This window comes from Hippoglossus stenolepis, chromosome 1 (assembly GCF_022539355.2).
Source record: "Hippoglossus stenolepis isolate QCI-W04-F060 chromosome 1, HSTE1.2, whole genome shotgun sequence".
Classification (NCBI taxonomy): domain Eukaryota; kingdom Metazoa; phylum Chordata; class Actinopteri; order Pleuronectiformes; family Pleuronectidae; genus Hippoglossus; species Hippoglossus stenolepis.
The window spans coordinates 5,352,837-5,371,378 of record NC_061483.1 but is presented as its reverse complement, the minus strand read 5'-3'; the positions used below and the strand labels follow the sequence as shown (position 1 = coordinate 5,371,378).

The window sequence follows — 18,542 nt, the reverse complement described above, 5'->3', positions numbered from 1 at the left end:
GACGCCCTGTTGTTTACTAAAAGCACTCAGCGAGCGGCCGGTGGTGGAACATCTTTACTGAGAGCCGGCTCCTCTGCAGCCTTCTGAGAGCAACGTTTAGCCGTTAGTGCTTCTGCATGTGATCGATGGCAACTGCATCTCATCGCAGTTTGTACTTAAGGGAGTGAGAGTGAAGGATTGCTAATTATAGAGCAGATGCATTAAGGGATTGGGTGCATACTGGGTAGTAAATACTGTAATAATCCTGTTTTGTCCAGAGTTGAAACAATTAATCAATTAAGCCCAGTTCACGTTACGCAATCTTTAGCCTGAAAAGTTTTGAAAGTCGCCAAGAAAAGCCGCAGATCAGCGTTCGATCGTCGTGTGTGACTTCCTGAAAGATGCAAAGTGAGGGGCTCAGTGTAGAGTCGTAGTTTCTGAGCAGGCTGAATCTCGAGGTGAGCACAGGATGGCGTGAAGGCGGGGAGGTGCATGCTGTGATATGGAGCTCCCTGATGTTTGTACACTGCACTTGTGTGTAATCAGGGAAAACAAGCAACAAGCATCTGTGTCGGGGACAAATTAACACAAACTAAGTGTTAACTACATCGGGTTCAGGTCGGGTACAAACACCAGGTCGCGCTCAGGTTAGTTTTGAGAAAGAAAGAAAGATGCGTCCCGAGCTGTTTTTTATTCTTTACAATATCTTGTGTTATCTCGTAGATGTTTTCATGATTAAACATAATTTCAAATCCCCAGATCAAACTAATTAATAACTAATTAACTAATAATTGGGGGATTGTCTTGGTGAAAGATTGCGTGACCCTCTGTCTCCAGTCAGTCGTGTAATGTAAACTCACAACAACTGAGATGTGATGAGTTGATGCTTTTCCTGAGAACATATGAAACTAAATTGTAATTTGTTAGTTAGAAAAAGTACTTTTGCCATTTTTTTCTCCTCTTCTGACATTTTATGGACAAAACAGTCAATAAACGAAAAGTTCACTGGTAGTTAATCGTGGATGAAACAATCATTAGCCGCAGCCTTTGCCATGTTTCTTTTTTTTGTTTTGGTCTTTGCAGCTGTTGGCCTTTTAGCTGAACCTTCTCTGCCAGTAAAACATCTAGAATGGATGGTTTGACACCACAGAGAATAATGGTGTCAAACTTCAGAGGACACTGGCTTTAGTTTGGATTCCACAGCGGTGCAGCGGCTGGGAAACAGGTTTTGTGAGCCAGAAATCGTACTCGTCTCATTGGTATTGATCAACAGCCCCGTCCGGCCCGGGCAGATATATGAAGGTCGTTTTGGACTGTGAGGCCGTAAAACCTTGAAGAAGCTTATTTGCTATCAGGAAACCTGTCAATGTTGTAATGTCCCCTTCACTGGATGAGGTTGATAATTGTCTCTTCTTCCATTATATTCCGATGTTGAAGAATTTAATCACAGATGAGCTCATTCCGTCTTTAGAGTAATTACTCAGTTTATTGTATTTAATCTCTGTAGCCATGTGATTAAAGATCAAAATGTTTTCTTTAATTGTTTATCGTCCAGATATTAGTTTTTAATGTTTACATCTGAGTTTTAAATGTACCTGTGTAAATCATAGACTGTAAATAAAGATGGACGACACAACAGCTCCCAAAAAGTGAAGCCAGATTCTCTCCATCATCCCCTGGTGGCTGACTGCAGTATAGGTCATAAACTCCACCTCCTCCATGTTAACATATGGGACATGGACCAAATCATAGTAAACATGAACAAGATGTTTGAGGTAGGTAGGTAAGTAGCTAGGTAAGTAGGTAGATAGGTAGGTAGGTGGGTAGGTAGCTAGGTAAGTAGGTGGGTAGGTAGGTAAGTAGCTAGGTAAGTTGGTAGGTAGGTGGTAAGTAGGTAGTTGGGTAGGTAAGTAGTGGGTAAGTAAGTAGGTAAGTAAGTAGGTAGGTAGGTAAGTGGGTAGGTAAGTAGCTAGGTAAGTAGGTAGGTAGGTAAGTAAGTAGGTAAGTAAGTTGGTAGGTAGGTAAGTAGCTAGGTAAGTATGTAGGTAGGTAAGAGTGTCGTCCATCTTTATACAGTCTGTCCTCAAGACCACAGACAATGACGGACAACTGACAGGGTGAAAGGTTTTCCAGGTTTCAAGTCTCCGAGCAGGAAAACACTTTTCTCTGAGAAGTCGCTGCCTGTTTTGCTGAAGGGAAAAAAGCATCAGTGTTTATATGAGTGAATACAAAACACATCAAAGCTGCGTACTTACCAGTCTAACACGTACTGCATATTAATGTTCTGTGAAATGGTAATTACCGTTCTATTTATTTTTCTCCCTTTCATAGCTGATTGACAAAGAATACTTCTTTTTGTGACAGCCGTCATTTGCAATAATTGAGCAAAGTGCTCATCATTGTTGCCTCCGAATTTCTCAAAGACGGGAAATTGTGTTTTTACAGAAGGGGACCTTGCTCACTGGTCGTCTTCTTTCAAATGAGAACGATGTAACCAGAACGTGGGCGAAGTAATTATACAGCAAAGAGGAATAAAAAGGGATGGGTGAGTTTTTCTTACAGCCAATTTAATTATGTAAGTATTCTTTTTTTGTCTGAAATAAAATCTGTTTTCTATCACTATAATTCAATCTCATAAGTATATTTTTGTTTTGGGTCGCCAAAGTTTCATACAGGTTAATAAGTGGTTGACGCTTTGACAGCTTTTCTGTGGCCAGAGAACAAACTGGATCAGGTGAGTTTCACTGAGGGAAGCTGGATGAAAAATAAAGTTTGAGTTCACAGTGGAAGACATCGACAGTGTTGGTGAGTTATGCTTTTCTAACTAATTGGTGGTTTCATATAACTTATAATCATACGACTCATCTGTCGACAGGATTTAAACGTACAATATGTCTCTCAATCAAAAACTCAACAAAAGTCAACACAAATTTTAATGAAAAATCATTATACATTATATCTTAATCACTTTTGTAACTTTGAGCATCTTGTCCATTTGATTGCCGAATATGCTTTTCTTCCATATATTATATTATGTATTTTATTTTTCCTCCGTTCTGTCTCTCGGACTGGAATCTTGGCTAAGTCTGTTATTAAAGAAAATTCCTCTTCTAAGTATTTTATTTTGAATTCTATTTTGCCTCTGCAGCAGCTGCAGTCGTGGCTGGAGGCATTTTGTTTTCATGTCGTCCTTCCCTGCGTATCTCACGAACGCCTTGAGGAAGTTTCTCCAAGTTTGGCACAAACGTTCACTTGGACTCAAGGACACAGTCATTGGTTCCTGGAGGTTGAAGGTAAAAAGGCGCCTGGAGCATCCGTCCAATTCCTGTTAATGTTTTATATCGGGAACGCCTGAAGGGAAAATTCATTACATACGTCACAAAAGTCCATGAACTGATCGGAATTAACTCAAGAATCATTTTACAATAAAATACAAATTTAATAAAATCTATTAAATTCCCTTGAAGTCTTCATTACATATGTGTTAATGGTCTTGACTGACATGGATGTGAAATACAACTTGACAGAGTGGAGGAGGCATAAAAGTGTGAGGCTGTTTAATCTGAATCTGAGATGACGAAGTGAAGGAGGCTTCATTCTGGTGAATAATTCCAGAGTTTGCGTCAAATATAAAAGTTTTATGTGACAAGATGTAGAAGGAGGCAGAGAGGACAGCATCACTACTGCTCTGTAGACCACAACGACCACAACATGCACTTCAGTGTCACTCGAGTACACTTCTTATTTGATATGTGGTAAAAACATGTGGAGCTGTCCATGGCTACAGCAGTGAGAACAGCGTGGAGGGTGTTTACGCTACATGCATCAAAATATTCTGCAATTCCATTGGAAAGAAAGGACCTTGCCTCCAGTGGCAGCAGCTTCCATCAGAATTTCAATCTGAGACAAAATGGATAATAATATAAATCAGACATAACGTGGCGCTTGAAAGCTCAAATCTGAAACAGAAAGGAGACCCTGACCCGGACCCTGAAGATCTATTTAGCATTTTCTCCTTGGCATTAAAGGATGGAGGTAAAAGACAGTTTTACATTTTGGCCGGGAAGCGAGTGAAGGGAGAGAAGGAGTGAAGGGAGTGAAAGGAGAGAAGGGAGTAGGGAAAGTGCTGATATTTGTAAAAACAAAAGTAGAGATTGACTTTAATGACATTAAACCTCAAATTGTTATGATACAGAATCAAAAACTGTCGGTTCAGCAGGTAGAGAGATGTTGGACAGACAGGTCGGATCTTTTTTATCTAATAATTTTACTTTATTGTCTTCATGGTCGAGGCGAGAAACTGCTCAAGAAAAAGTTGTAGTGACAGATTAGGAAAACTCAATGTTTGTGGTCTTGCAGTATATTGTGGAATAACTCAGCCTTTGGTCATTAATGACACTTTTTTCAATGGTTGCAAGAAGATATTCCTCAAATGGTCAGAATACGCAACAACAGACAAAAGAAGTAAAATATCATCACTTTTTGTCTGAGTTTTTTTATCTGTTGATAGATAGAAAAAGAAATTGGAGGAAACAAACACGTGTAAACACCAGGGGAGGGAGACATTAGTATTTACAAATACTTTGCTGGAGGTTAATTAGGTGCAAACGAGAGTCATGTAACTAACGAGTTCTAGAGAATCATCAGAGATTCCCAAAGGTCTGAATTTATCTGTGACTGACGTCCGACCACTCGTCAGCAGAACCCTCATCCCGGTCAGTGCTCAGGTTTGAAATATCTGTTTAAGAAATATTCTTTTGGACCCAGCTTTGCTTCCCACCACATGTAGAATTGATGGGAGCGTAGAGCAGCTCCTCCATCACATCCCTCCACCTCATTAAAACCATTTGCTCTCTCAGCGCATTAGCAGGCTGAGCTTTTAGAGCTGTGCATACCAGAGCAGATGAAGTGGGGCGATCTCAACACACTTGTGCCCTGTAAAGATTGTGCAGTCGTTCATGTGTGTTTCAGCTCAGTTTACACACATCACTCATAAACGCCACCTCCTCCATGTTAGTGGATTACTACTGAGAAGACTCTGGTTCCATATGATGAGATAGTGGAGAAGCATCATCCATTTTTATTTAGAGCCTATGTCTTTAATGCTGGAGTCCATTACCTTCTTTTCATGACCATTTCTTATTGTATAAATGTTTAGTAAAGCTCATTGCATTAAAACCGGTTTCCTGTGGAGCTCTGTTACCAAGTCAGGGTAAAAACATACTGTGTTTCAACAATCAGTGAATCCGAGGCAGTGAAGTGAAGATGTTAGTTAATGGAAAGCTTGACCACCTTTCTCTTCCTGCATCGCTTTGTCCTCTGGCAGCTGTGAGATTTAGCTGCAGCATCTGCAGGATCCGCCATGGGTCTCACAATCCTGGCGGGGGGGCACTTTTGTTTGCCTCTCAGCACGACGCCCACTGGACCTGGAGGAGGCTCTCAAACTTTCCAAAAAGATGGATTAGGGGCATTAAAATAGAGCTGTGCACCTGTCACCTAACATTTTCCAGCGTGGACGGCCCTGGAACCAGGGACCGCACCGAATGTCACATGAAGGAGGAAGCTGAGAGCACAAAGCTGCTTAAAGCTGCTGGAGGCTGCACAAGCCCCCCCACCCCCCACCGATAGGAGACACTCAATAATGGACTTCAAACATGTCAGTCGAGGCAGAAGTTTTGTTTTTGGTGACGGTGATGTAACACACTCCACATGCTGCCATAACACTGAAGAGTTATGATGTCACACGTCTCCACTGCAGCTGGAGACGCCTGGAGATCCCAAAACTTTTTCAAATTATTTTTCTTCCTCTTCTTTCTGTGTGAATTTGGCCACTGGAGTGTTTTCATAAATGTGAGTTTATTCACCCGTGTTTATTCTGCGTCTGCTGAGACGCTGATGTCCAAACTCCATGTCTATCAGCTTCCTCCTGCTGCTCTCGTTCATCAAGTGAAATGATTTACTTTTGGCATCGGCGCAAATATTTTTGCTCAATTTTAAAACAACAACTCAGTTTCTCAGTTTGAGCCTTTCAGGGGTAATTTGCATCCACTTTGCATTGACACTTTAAAAATCAGTTGCATGTGTAAATATGTCCTTGTCATCATCCTTTCACATTAATGTGATTAAATGCAATAAAAAACAGTTTCGCAAAAATAGTTGCAACGATTAGTCAATTAAGTTGATCGACGGAAAATTAAACAACCAACGACTTGGATAATGAATCAGTATTTAATCCTAAATCACTTTTCATTACAACTAATCAGAGATTCTTTGACTAAAGGGGCAGTTAATAGAGCATTTTGGATTATTATTGTTTCTTTAGACATTAGATGTCATCACCTGACACTCTGGGACACTGAAATGGGCGTTAATACATTTCTGTGATGTTTTTAGATCAGTGTTTTTCTAAATTACACAAAAGAACATTCAGTGAAATAATGAAAATTACTGTTGGTTGAAGCTCTAATGAATTTACACTGCACATGTATATATAAAAACGTTTTTCTGGCTGGTAACCTTATACAGTAGATCTTTCAGTAATAAAATAAGAATTTAATGAAACATAAAAATGAAAAATAAATTGTACAACTCATGTGAAAGGATTCACAGTCCACTAGCTCACCTGGATCCATGTCCGGAGGCTCGAGTCGCAGGTTCGGATCCTTTGCTTCACGTCTTCCTTCTTCTCTCTTTCCAGCTTTCACTCTCAACTCCGAACAATCAACAAAGACTTAAACGCACAAAAACATCTTCAAAGAAAAATAAAATGATTTATACTCTTGGCCACAGAATGTCTTAAAAAATAAAAATAAAAACATGGATTTGCAGTTTGAAGGACAAAGAGTTCAGGCCGTATCGTCTCGTCTCTTTCGAAACAATTTCACAAAGTCAACTTTCAAAATGATGTGATGAATAATTGGTCTGTGAGAAAACACTGATTTCTCCCCGACCTCGTGCGTCGGCGCCTCCTTAGCAACCTCGTCTCGCCGTGTTGGACGTGTGATTAATATTCAGCAGGTGTAAAACCACGGCCCCTGCGCCGCGGCGACCTTTTTCCCTCTGTTGATCACAAACATGCTCACTCATTTCTTTCCCACAAATAACCATTTATTCTGCACACATTTACTGAAAATTACAGTTTATTGAAAGGACACAGAAAGGTCAGATAACACGGATACATGTAGCTAGGAGTTACTACTCAGTGCATGGCACATTCTCAGGGAGACGACCCATTGTGAGTCTTTGGCTCTTCGCCTCTGGAGTGTTGAAGGCAGGAAGAGTGCTGAAATATTAAACCTTGAACAGTTGGCCAGCCAACTTGAGCCTCTATATTTCAAAATGTGGAGGAGTAAATTAACCGTGCTACAATGAGTGACAAACAATAGTCTAAGTTGGGTAGTAGTAGTAGTAGTAGTAGTAGTTATAGTAGTAGGGGTATCTCTTATTTGTCAATTGATTTATACTTATCACAGGATACAGTGTCAGACCTCACCAGTGCAAAGGGATTTTTCTAGAAAGATCACACATTTAGAAAGCAGTGTCCTCACTCAGAAGAAAACTCAGATCAGTAAACAACAAATGAACAATCATGAAACAAGTTACCAGTGCCATTGCTACCTTTTTAAAAAGAAGTTCTAGAATGCATGCCGTTTTTACTATGGAGGATTTTCAGATGACGGTTCGAAGTTTGACAATTCCAGTGTCTCAGCTTTTTGCAAACAATGCTGATATGCGCATATGTAGCTGTCGAGTGTATGTGTGTGTGTGTGTGTGTGTGTGCGTGTTTAAAATGTGTCTGTATGTGTGTGTCTGTGTGTGTGTGTGGGCGCACATTGTTTTTTGTGAGAGTGCGCAAAAGTGTGTGCTCTTAGAAAGATCCTTCAGGCAACAGGAGCTCCGCAGTTTGGGTGACACGCCGTCCGCTCAGTTGTCTTTATGTGGCTTTGTCTTTTTGCTGCTGCTGCCTCCCTCCGCCTCCTCGCTGGCGTCTGAGAGCTTCGTGTTGATTTTCCCAGTCTCTGCTTGGCTCCTTTGCTGTGGGGTTCAGAAGATACAGATTTATAATGAGCAATATATGAGCGATATAATGAAGAGTGACACCGTAATGTTCCCCAGTAGACATGTGCTGGTCTGTAGTCGGAGCAGGAAATATCTGCAGGATACAGATGAAGTAGAAAAACCTATATTTTTTAAATTTAAAGTTAAAACTGATGTAACGCTTCTACTGCTATTACAACACGATGACTGGGGTTAGAGTCGGAGTTGTTTCACACAAGTTATAACGTTTTCAAGAGCAACTTAGAGGCTCATTTAAACTCAATGTTAGTTAGACATATAGAAACGGACGGAGCCTTCTGTCGGTGCTCTGCGTTCAGTTCGTCCGTATTTGTCTTCTGAAAGCTAATGGTCAAAACAGACGAAAAGGAGCAGTACCACTGTAAATCATGGGGGGGCAGTGTAGCCCATAGTTAAGGGGAAACGACGATAGGACACAAGGAAGACATTTTAACATTGACAAAAGACTTGTCGCCACATTTTTTTTAAGTGGATGTAATGTTTCCTATTAAATATCCCCACCAGCATATTCTTATTTGTCCTGTTTCATAATTAAATATATATTTTTTAAGAGATCTCAACTTTGTGTTTTCCTCCGTTGTTGCATTGTACAGCTGAGTGAACCATGGTACTATCGCCCATAAAGCTGTTACCGTCCACGTAGACAGAAGTCAGACCTCAAAGTACTTTGTCCGAAGAGGACGTTTATCTTTTCGTACGTAAGGCAGCATAAATAAGTCTTAACACCCGGGTGCAGCTTGAAAATGCACCTTTACAAATTCTCAATGTGCCCTCAATGTGCAAATCATACTTTACAGAATATCTTTGATTTTCTTTGGAGAAAAAACCACCCAAAACAAACAATGGTTTTAATGAGCAACACAAACATGACTGTGATAAAATGGGGATACATGTAATTTACCTGTAATTTGAAAGTGTGTTTAAATGAGTCGTATAAAGTAAAGTTGAATGGTAAACACAGCCGGTGTGTTCTAATGTACGAGGTTATGGAGACTGTGAAGGGAGCGGTGCCGGTGGATCGACGCGCTGCTCAGGAATCCAGCTGCTTTTCAATTTCAGCTCTGGAGAAAATGAGCAGCCTTTGAAAATAAATGTAATTAAGTACCTGGTGAGATGGAAAAGCAGCAATTCAGAGAGTTTTGAAGACCAACACTGACAGCAGCCTGTTTACAGTTCAGTGGCACATCCAGACACAATGAGTGTGTGTGAGTGTGTGTGTTTGCGGGGGATGCGTGATACGTTCCCGTTCTCCTGCTGTTTTTCACAAATTCCCGCTGACATTTGGAAAAGAAAATTATCAGGCACCAATGTTTTTCATTAACGGAACCGAATCTTCTTTGGCATTTTTAATAATTTCAGCCATTTGAGCAGTGGCATATTTAAGAACTGTACACTGGCACTAGGAACCAATTCCCAGGTCATTTAGCCCCAATGTTCCTTTTTAATAAAATACCAACTGTACCGTAGGAGATTCAGTGTCTTGGTGAATTCTCCTCCACCTGCACACAAACTCCGTCTCTCTTTTTATGACCTCGGTTGCAGTTCACTTTGTGGGTTTGGGATTTTCCTTTTTCCTGTGTTTGTATCTTGTTTATCACCAGAGAAAAGCTCACTTAAGAACATCCAGAAGTTTGTGTGCAGGGGAGGATGTTGTGGACAAACTTTGTCTGCAGTCAAGTTGATGTCAAACAAAAAACATTATATCACAGCGAACAACAACTAAAGGCGCATTCATGCTCAATGTCAGATACGTATATACGAGAGCAGAAGGAACCTTCTTGCAATGCTCTTTTATTTCATCTGTATTTTTGCGACTGTTTTGAAAGCTCACAGACACGCACAGACAAAACAAAGCAGTACTAGTGGAAACCATAGGGGGGCAGTGCAGTCAATTGTTAAAGCAAGATGACCATAAGATACACGGACGTGGAAGATGTGGAGTGTCAGAGACTTTCCTATCTCTGACTCTAGATCTCTCCAGATCTCTAACTTGGTGTTTTCCGTTGTTGCATTAAACCGTGTGCAGAGCTACTCGCCACATGGTTGCTCACGCTATTACACCATCTTCCATGAAGTTGTTGACGTCCACGTAGACAGTCCGACCTCATCGTTTCAGCTGCAGTTGTGTGCGTAAGGAGTTTGTCTTCGTACGTATCGAGAGCCTTATGAATGAGCCTTTAAATATTTTCACTATCACTGTCACGCTATATACTTTACATACAACTCAGACTTTATTTAGATTAATGTTTGTCACAGGCATAGTTTGGGTAGAAAGTTTGTAGTAGTACGGACATTGTTTTTGCTCTATGGATGAGAATTGGTAAAAAAGTAAGAATCCTTCCTCCACGGCCCTGATTTATTTTGGGTGCACGTCAACTACCTAATTAACCGACTGTCACACGGAGCAGATTCTGTTCCTCTTGGAATATGTTGGCTACAAAAACAAATGGAACCTATATGAAACATTTTCTTTTTTTAACCAAAAAAGAAAAAACTGCATTTCTGACTCAGTGGATTTTTTTTTTTTTTAGCTCTTCCTCACATTCGCCCTTTGTGATTCTTGCACATCATCCGGTGTGCACTTCCACTTTCACAGTTTTAATGAATTCAGGAATGTCAGAGACGAACAATACCGATGCCACCGTGCTTCACAGATGAGCTCTGTTGTTTCTGTTGAGAATGTCAGAGTTTGCTGAATCACATTATATTTTTACCTTAAGAAGAAACAAGTGGAAAACAAACTTTTCACTCTCAGAGATTCGTAATGATGTACTCGAACACTTGAGTGTAACGTGACACAGGTTGGTTTTGCATACTGTGGTTTTAAAGCTTAGACAAACTGGACCAGCATTATTATCTCCGTGTTGTTGACATAACAGTAAATGTGGCTGAAAACCCCAGTGGGTGTGATGCAGGTCTGTCAGGTTGTCAATGTTCAGGCCACATCGATACGAGCCTCTCCTGATGAGTCTGCCGTACGAGACCGAGTCAATACGCGACTGCTGCTTATTCTACAATATATCTCAGGGAAAAAAGTGCAGATGTTGCTCGGATTTCCTTTTAAATCTTTCTCTGTGTCAAACAAACAACACAGAGCCCAGGAGCAGCCTTTTTCCGGGGGATGCCACTCAGGTTCCCGGTCTCACGATACAGTATAATGAAGGTGGAGCAGTGACAGGAATAACGGCCACTTTAATGCAGATTGATCCACAGAGACTGGAATGCAAATCGCTACTAATCAAAGTGTTTACTACACCATGAATGGCAAGTGCTTGTGTACCGGCAGGAAACAGGGAGAGAGAGATGATTGTAGATCCATTGGTGCAACAAAATGTGAAAACCCGTGAAAATAATAAAGAAAGAAATGGTTTTATTTAGAGGTGAAAACCCCTTTTTGCTCAACTGACACTCGAGAAGTCACCTTTTCCTGTTTCGTCAACTTTGTGGCTGCTCCTGAAACGGAACATGTGATATTTTCAATAAAAAAACTGTCAAAAATACATTGTTCACTATCAGATTTGTGTCTATTACAGAGTTCTGTGCTTGTCTTTCATCCCGTGATGATACAAAATGGCTCAAATCCTCTGGGGACAGATTTTCGACTTCAGCAAAATCTTATGTCGAGCGTTTTCACTACATTAATCCTGAAAGAGAATACCATTATTTTGTTCTGCTTGGAATCAGTGACACAGTCCAACTGTTGTTTTACATAAAACGTCCTTGTCACACTTCCTCTCTCTCTCTCGCTGAATCTCATTCTGGCACAAAACACACCCGCGAAGTGGAATCCACCCATTCGTCGAGATCTCGTTTGAAACACTCTCGTATTCTTGTGCAAATAGCCTCCGTGTCTAAAAATGGATCCCTGCCACTTGGAATGCAAGGCATCCGCTCAGTTAGACAGTATCGCGCTGAAATGAGATGCATTGTTTTGCTGTACCATCTGCCGCTGCCAAACAGGTGTGACTCAATTCAATAATATGATGAGGGAGGCAGTTGTGCGTGGGCTCTGGCGGGGCAGTGAATATTAGATTGTAGAAGAACGCTTGACTTCTTTAAGGAATGTGATGCAGACGTTGTGTGTCCTTTCATGTCGTATTTTGTTGGTGAAGACTTTAATCATTGTGTTACCCTTCGCACCAGCGTAGCCGGGAGGACACACACACAGTACTTTCTAACAGCCTGACACACACAGGAGTTTTTGCTGAATTCTGCCTGCCTGCTGAAGTCGGTAAAAACTTTAGGGATGTTTGTACGGGCCACTGCCTCAGGTGTGATTTCTACCTGTGCTGTCAATGGTCAGTCAGACTGTGACAGGTCGTTAATTTGAGTGACAGCTGGGCGAAGAGTGCTGCACACCCACAGCTCGACCATGACAAAATGGCAAAAAACACCAAGTTAGAGATCTTATCCTGTCGTTATGAAACTGTGCCGGGACAAATACGAATATGATGGGACGGGACAGTGTACTTAACTAATGAGAAACACTGCAGTGACGTGATGGAGTCAGAAAATGACATCATGCATTGCTATAAAATGCATTTTTCAAGGTATCGCTGCATCCTATAGGACAATAGACACCACCTAAATATATGGTAGGAATGATGTCACTATGACATCATGGTGAAGTCAGAAAATGGTGTCGTAGAGTGTAGTGATGCAACATTTGCAACCAGTAAGATTAGAAACATGATCTACAGCTTATTCATATGTAATCCTTTGTTATCATAAGATATAAATGATGTCATGATGACGCCGATATAAAATGTCATTAATACAAAGCGAGCATTGCCTGATCGGGGTTCATCCAGCGCACACCAAGGTTTGCATTGTCCCTCCAATCTTGTTTATATAATTATTAGTTCATGTAAATCCGTGCAGTCTCTACGTGTTTTAAACATGTTGTTTATTATATTGCTGTGTGAAGCACTCATTTAAATTTTCAGAGCTGCAGCAGACTGAAAATGACAAATTGCTATAATCCACCACAGAAGAGCAACTTAGAAGATGAAGCTGATTATATTCAATATTTTTCTATTTGTCCACAAAAGGCTAAAACCAGAAATTGCTTAATCCCACAGACGTATTTCCCTGAAGCCTCATCTCTTGTGCACTGGAGCTGCATTGTTGTCCAAATACTATTAAAAACAAATCAGGGAGCAGCAGAGAGATGCACTGGATGTTTCTTCATCAGCACAAACACGGTGCTGTGGAGTTTATTCTGAGTCCCGGACACACGTCATTAACAGTGCTGTAAATAATGCACCAAATTAATCTGCGGCAGAAAAACAATCCCCAACAAACGCATTGTTTACTCCTGTTGGTCAAATGTTAATTTAAACCACAGTGTCCAGTGGAGTTAGAAAATCCCTCGGATGTTTTATAAAAAGTGAAAAAAAACAACATTTGTGACCTGAAGGTTTAAATACGTTTGAAGAAGGTGCGGAAATTATGAGACGTTTTTTTTGTTATTTTAAGAAAAACACCTTTTTTATCTTTATGACCCTAATTAACTAACCGATCATTCCTCTGCCGAAGAAAAACAAGATTTCACCGGATTGACAAGTGAGTAGTTTACATTTGCTGTTTCTTTCCATTTAAATCCGAGTGACGCTCACCTGCTGTGCCTCAGGTTGCTTTTTACTGTCCGGGGCCGATTCCTCCGTCTGATTCTGGAAGCAGTCGCCTCCGGTCTGTGGGAGCAGAGGGAGAATATCTCAGAGCAGTGAAGGGGAAACATGCAGGGAACTGGGTTTATTCAGAGAAAACTGGAGATTGAACAGAGCCAGACGATGAATAGACTCAAATCAGTGACATTAACATGCCCTTTTGATTTTCACATAAAAGCTACAGAGCATTTCATCGACGACTTCTGCATCTGTGGAATCATCCAATTAACTTCCTCATTGGAATTGAGATTTGATGACAGTAATCAACCAGAAAATTGCAGATCAAATGACTGATAATCGCTCAAATAATTTACTCAGCAGAAATACCACAAGCATTTGTTGGTTTGCTGCTTTTCTAGTTTGTTTGATTCTATGCACCATGTTAAATTGAATGCTGGTTCGAAAAAAAAACAATTCCCAGATGTTTCCTTGGGCCCTAAAAAGATGAGACGGACATTTTTCAACATTTCATGACCTTTTACAGACAAAATGATAAATCCTGAACCAATCAATACTTAAAATAATCATAAGTCGCAGCCTTACAGGATGTTTTCCTTTCACAGAATTGCTCAAGCGATGTGAGTCATTTCTCTGAGTGATAAACCCGAAGCCCTTTCTCATCAGCGGTAATGATTTATTTATTTTTTTTAAACACAAAACACTGTCACATTAATGTCCATTAATTACTCCTCTCCAGCTTTATCAGGTCCATTGTGGATTAAGTGTTTGGAAGCACCTGCTCTACACCGAGTGTTTGGACGTGTCTCACCACAAGTGGGACGAGTGATGAATGAAGGACGAGCCTGTGAAATACATAACAGGTCAAAAGATCCAGTTTTCCAGTTTTTATTTAAATGTAAGGAGTTCAAGTTCAGTGAAAGACCCACTAACTTCTAGCTTTGTCTTCAGTGTGAAATGGAGAATCTGACTGTAGTCGGAGGTGTTTATCAGTTTCAGTTCTGATCAGCAGTTATGGAAACATGAACACGTCAATATTCCCCCTTCAGGCTGACGCGTTCATGTGCATCAAATTCCATCCGTCTCCGTTCAAGCAGAATCAAGTTCGAAGAGACTGAAGTAAAATATATCAAAACATCTCCCCGGCCTTCGAGCTGCGATTTAATAACCTCGATCACCGGCGTGTTTGTGACTTTGAAAGCAATGAAACTGAAAAAGAATAATCATACTGGCTTCAGGAAAAGAGTCAGTTGCTATTTTTAGCAGGTTTACCCAAATTTTAAAAAAGCATGCATTTATGTGCTAATTCAATTGTTATATATTTGTAAGTGGATTTCAGGGTTTGGGAATTGGGTTAATTTACAGCTTTCCTGCAGCACTGCAATTAAATTAAAGCCTTGAAAGTTGATGCAAACAATTCCTACAACGCAGCTTTTGTTGATGACTTTCAAACCCTCTGCACAAAGGCGGTGTCGGAAAAGAAACTGTTACTGCACCCCCCTCGTGCATTATAAAGGAAAACACCACAGTGCAGGGAGAACACGGACTGGTTGGTCCGAGGTTCCTCCTACAGCAACGTACTGAACCGAAACATGGAGAGAACAGAACAAGATGGAGGCTTCACGTGATGCAAGAACAGGACAACACAAGGAATCTATTTTATCGATCTAAGTGTTTCCCTCTTGCTACTTTAACGTTGTATAAAAAGGTTTAAGTTACAGGTGCATGGTTCTAAATGCTTGTAAAAGAAAATTGCATGTTGACAAATTATTATGATAATGGCAGATATTCAACTTTTATCATATTATCTGTATTACCATTTTTATTACACGCCAGTAAAATACTGCAACTTTGACTTTTAGTCCCAGTTTTAGTTGATCCAACATGAAATCGCCAACAATGCATCAGTCTAAAGCTAAGTTTAGGACCAACACACCCACCGGTGCTCCGATGGGTGAAGGTGTGTTTGCTATTCAAACACAGTGAGTGCTCTGAATGGAAAACGACAGCTGTCTGAAACTCGCAAAAGGCACCCGGGTGTCGCTCGGTACAAAAGGACCCAGAGACATTGAATTATGTAAATCTGAGCTGGAAAGATTGAGGTGTTTTAAAACCTTTGACCGGCGGCGTATATATTTCAACCTGTTAAGTATGAGCTTTGTCTATGAAAAGCAAATCATGTATTAGATTGCTGTGAACCTTTCACATTTCATTTTCAAACCGCACCACAGGCCGAGGGGACCGAACACACACACTCATCCACACTGTCTCTCCTCATTTCCTGGCGGCCTGCAGGGAGGAGAGGACGAGCTGCGGCGGCGTCCACGAGCAAACACAACATCTGAGTCTCTGTTTCAAATGTGTCTCCTCTTATCTGCATCACAAGGTTTCTCACTCTTGCTGAAGGAATTTTAAAACCCTGCCAAGATTACATGATCAATTTTTGGACACGGCTGAACATTGTTTTTGGCACAGTTTCATTAAGGAACAATCTCTCTGACAAACTTTCCACAGACGGTAATTTCGGTATTTGGGTGGCGAGCCTCTGCACTGTGCTGTCGTCTGTCGACTTATCCTGTAATACTTCTTGATGATCGCTTGTCAAAAATCCTTATGGACCATGTTTGCTTCCCTGCTTCTGTCAAAGCCTCTTTACCTTCTTGATAAGTGACTGATCACGGCTGCCTGGGTCCTGGAGGAGAAAGGCTGCGGAACCTGAGTATCTCTGTTTCCACAGGAGAGGTCTGGGACTGTTTTCAACGTGTCAGTGGGAGACTCGACTCCTTCACATGTTCCAAAAGCTCCTCGGTGTAAAACTGTGTTTGCTCTGGTCGAGTGCAGTTGTGACTCAAAGGCTCCTCGAGGAGAGTTTGAATGTGCAAAGTTTGTCTTTTATTGAGATTTAACGCCGAATTTATTTCAAACGTTCACTTGGACTGAAGCATGAACTGAAAAGCTTTGGTGGTCAAATGTCAAAGGTCAGGGTCACTCACACCACCGTGTTTTTGGCTTAAAGAATTCAACCCAAACCCGACGAGCACAAACCAAAGCACAACAGTCCTCCTTAATTCATTCAAGTTAAAATCTAGATCCACTATTTATTCCCTGGGAAAAGTTAAAAACATTCCACCATCCGCACAAAGTTGATAATGAGTTCTTCCCTGACACGTACAACATCCTTTCACCAAGTGTTATGGTAATCTGTCCAGTAGTTTCTGTGAAATGCTGATGAATAACACACAAACATAATCTAACTGGCAGAGGTAATAATCTATTAAGACATTTTAGATAAAAGGTCAAAGGTCAACTTCACAGTGACACCATTATGTTCTGCAAATAGACTGAATATCTTTGTTTGAATTCCTCACCTTACAAGACTGGACTGACGTGGAGTTAATGTACGTGTTTGGTGTAGCTGTAAAACTGTGAGGTGGTATAATCCTGTATATTTATATTCACTTCACGATCAATGGAAAATGGCAAAATGTGTCATTTCAGTGTCTTTACAATTTCCCAGTCGCCAAGTTGAGAAGTTGACATAACTTTTTTTTTGTCCGACCAGCTGTTCAAAAACCAAAGACATTTCATTTGCTCGGATAGAAAACAGAAGATTCTTCTCAAAATAGTTTGATAGTTGATGAAATCCTGTCAGTGTCTGAAATGACTCAAATTACTTGTGTTACATTTATCGAGGATGAGTTCTTTATCTTTACATCGTTTGTCCCAAAATTTAAACCTACAAAATATATTATAATAAAATGAGAAGCAACAAGTTTTCTGATTTAAAGAAGTTATAGAAATGTTTCAGTGAGACAGTTAAAATCCTTTGGTAACGTGCAATTAAAAGTATTTTAAGTTTAAAAACGATAAAAACTATTAACTTTAAGAATCATCCGACTGGAACCTGTTACAGTTGTTGCATTAACTCTTCCAGCTAATGAATCTCTTGGAGACACTTGTGGGGTTTGACTCCTGATGAGGCACTCGAGCATGAATCCAGTGAACAGATGAACGTCATGGATACAGGCCCTGAGGTCACAGAGGCCATTACAATTTAATTAGTGGGAACACTCACCTTTTCCATCTGGCACGCTTTCACGCCGCCACTCTCTCTCCTCGTTACTCCGATGTTCACGGGTGATTTACTGTCTGTGACGATTCTCTGAACTCTGGAGATGTCCTGTAAAGAAAAAACAAGAAACATTTGAACTTGGGGGTGAAACTACAACGTGTAAATGTCTCGTTGATGCTGCAGTGGAAAGTCAATAAATCAGTTCTGACTCAAATGTTTAATAACTGCTTGTTTTATTATGGTTTCTCTCAACTAATTCAGCTCATTTATTTGTAGTAAATAAATTAGTAGAATCACAACCTCCTAACAGGCAGCAGGAAGGGAAAAATAAGAGCGTGCTGCAAACTAAAAAGAGAATTATTGAGATATTAGAGCTTGGAGGTGAACGTACTAAAAATAATTAACCATCACACATGATGCACAAAGATCAAAAACTTTCCTTAGTATCTATATTTCTGCTTAAATAGTGTTTTTATTTGAACTAACAGAGTTAAACGTCAGACTCCGCATCCACAGCAGCTGCTTCTAAACTCCGGTTTACAAAGTAGGCTTAAAAAAAAGCAAACTATTCTCGTCTGATACTAGATACTAAATACTGAGAATATATGTTTTGTAGGGAACAAATTGCGACCGCATCCCAAATCCCCAAAGATATATACTTTTCTTATCTATGCAAAGAGAGTGTATATGTGTCTGCCAGGAGGTTTTTAATCATCTGCCAGGTCCTGTCTGTCCACGTCACACGTCCACGTATCAGCGCCTGTGTCGAGCCTGTGTCTCGATACGAG

The 18,542-nt window shown here is 40.6% G+C and overlaps 1 protein-coding gene across 2 annotated transcripts in view; it reads right to left on the bottom strand.

Annotated features, from left to right (window-relative positions):
* Positions 1–7,064: 7,064 nt before the first annotated feature.
* Positions 7,065–18,542, bottom strand: part of luzp2 (leucine zipper protein 2) — a 146,356-nt gene continuing 134,878 nt past the window's right edge. For both annotated transcript variants that reach the window (XM_035155762.2, XM_035155757.2), the window contains exons 10-12: positions 17,758–17,862; positions 13,674–13,748; positions 7,065–8,013 (exon numbers count right to left, since the gene is read on the bottom strand). In XM_035155762.2, coding sequence (XP_035011653.1) covers positions 7,903–8,013; positions 13,674–13,748; positions 17,758–17,862 — 291 coding nt within the window. In that variant the 3' untranslated portion in view covers positions 7,065–7,902. The remainder of the gene's footprint in view (positions 8,014–13,673; positions 13,749–17,757; positions 17,863–18,542) is intronic.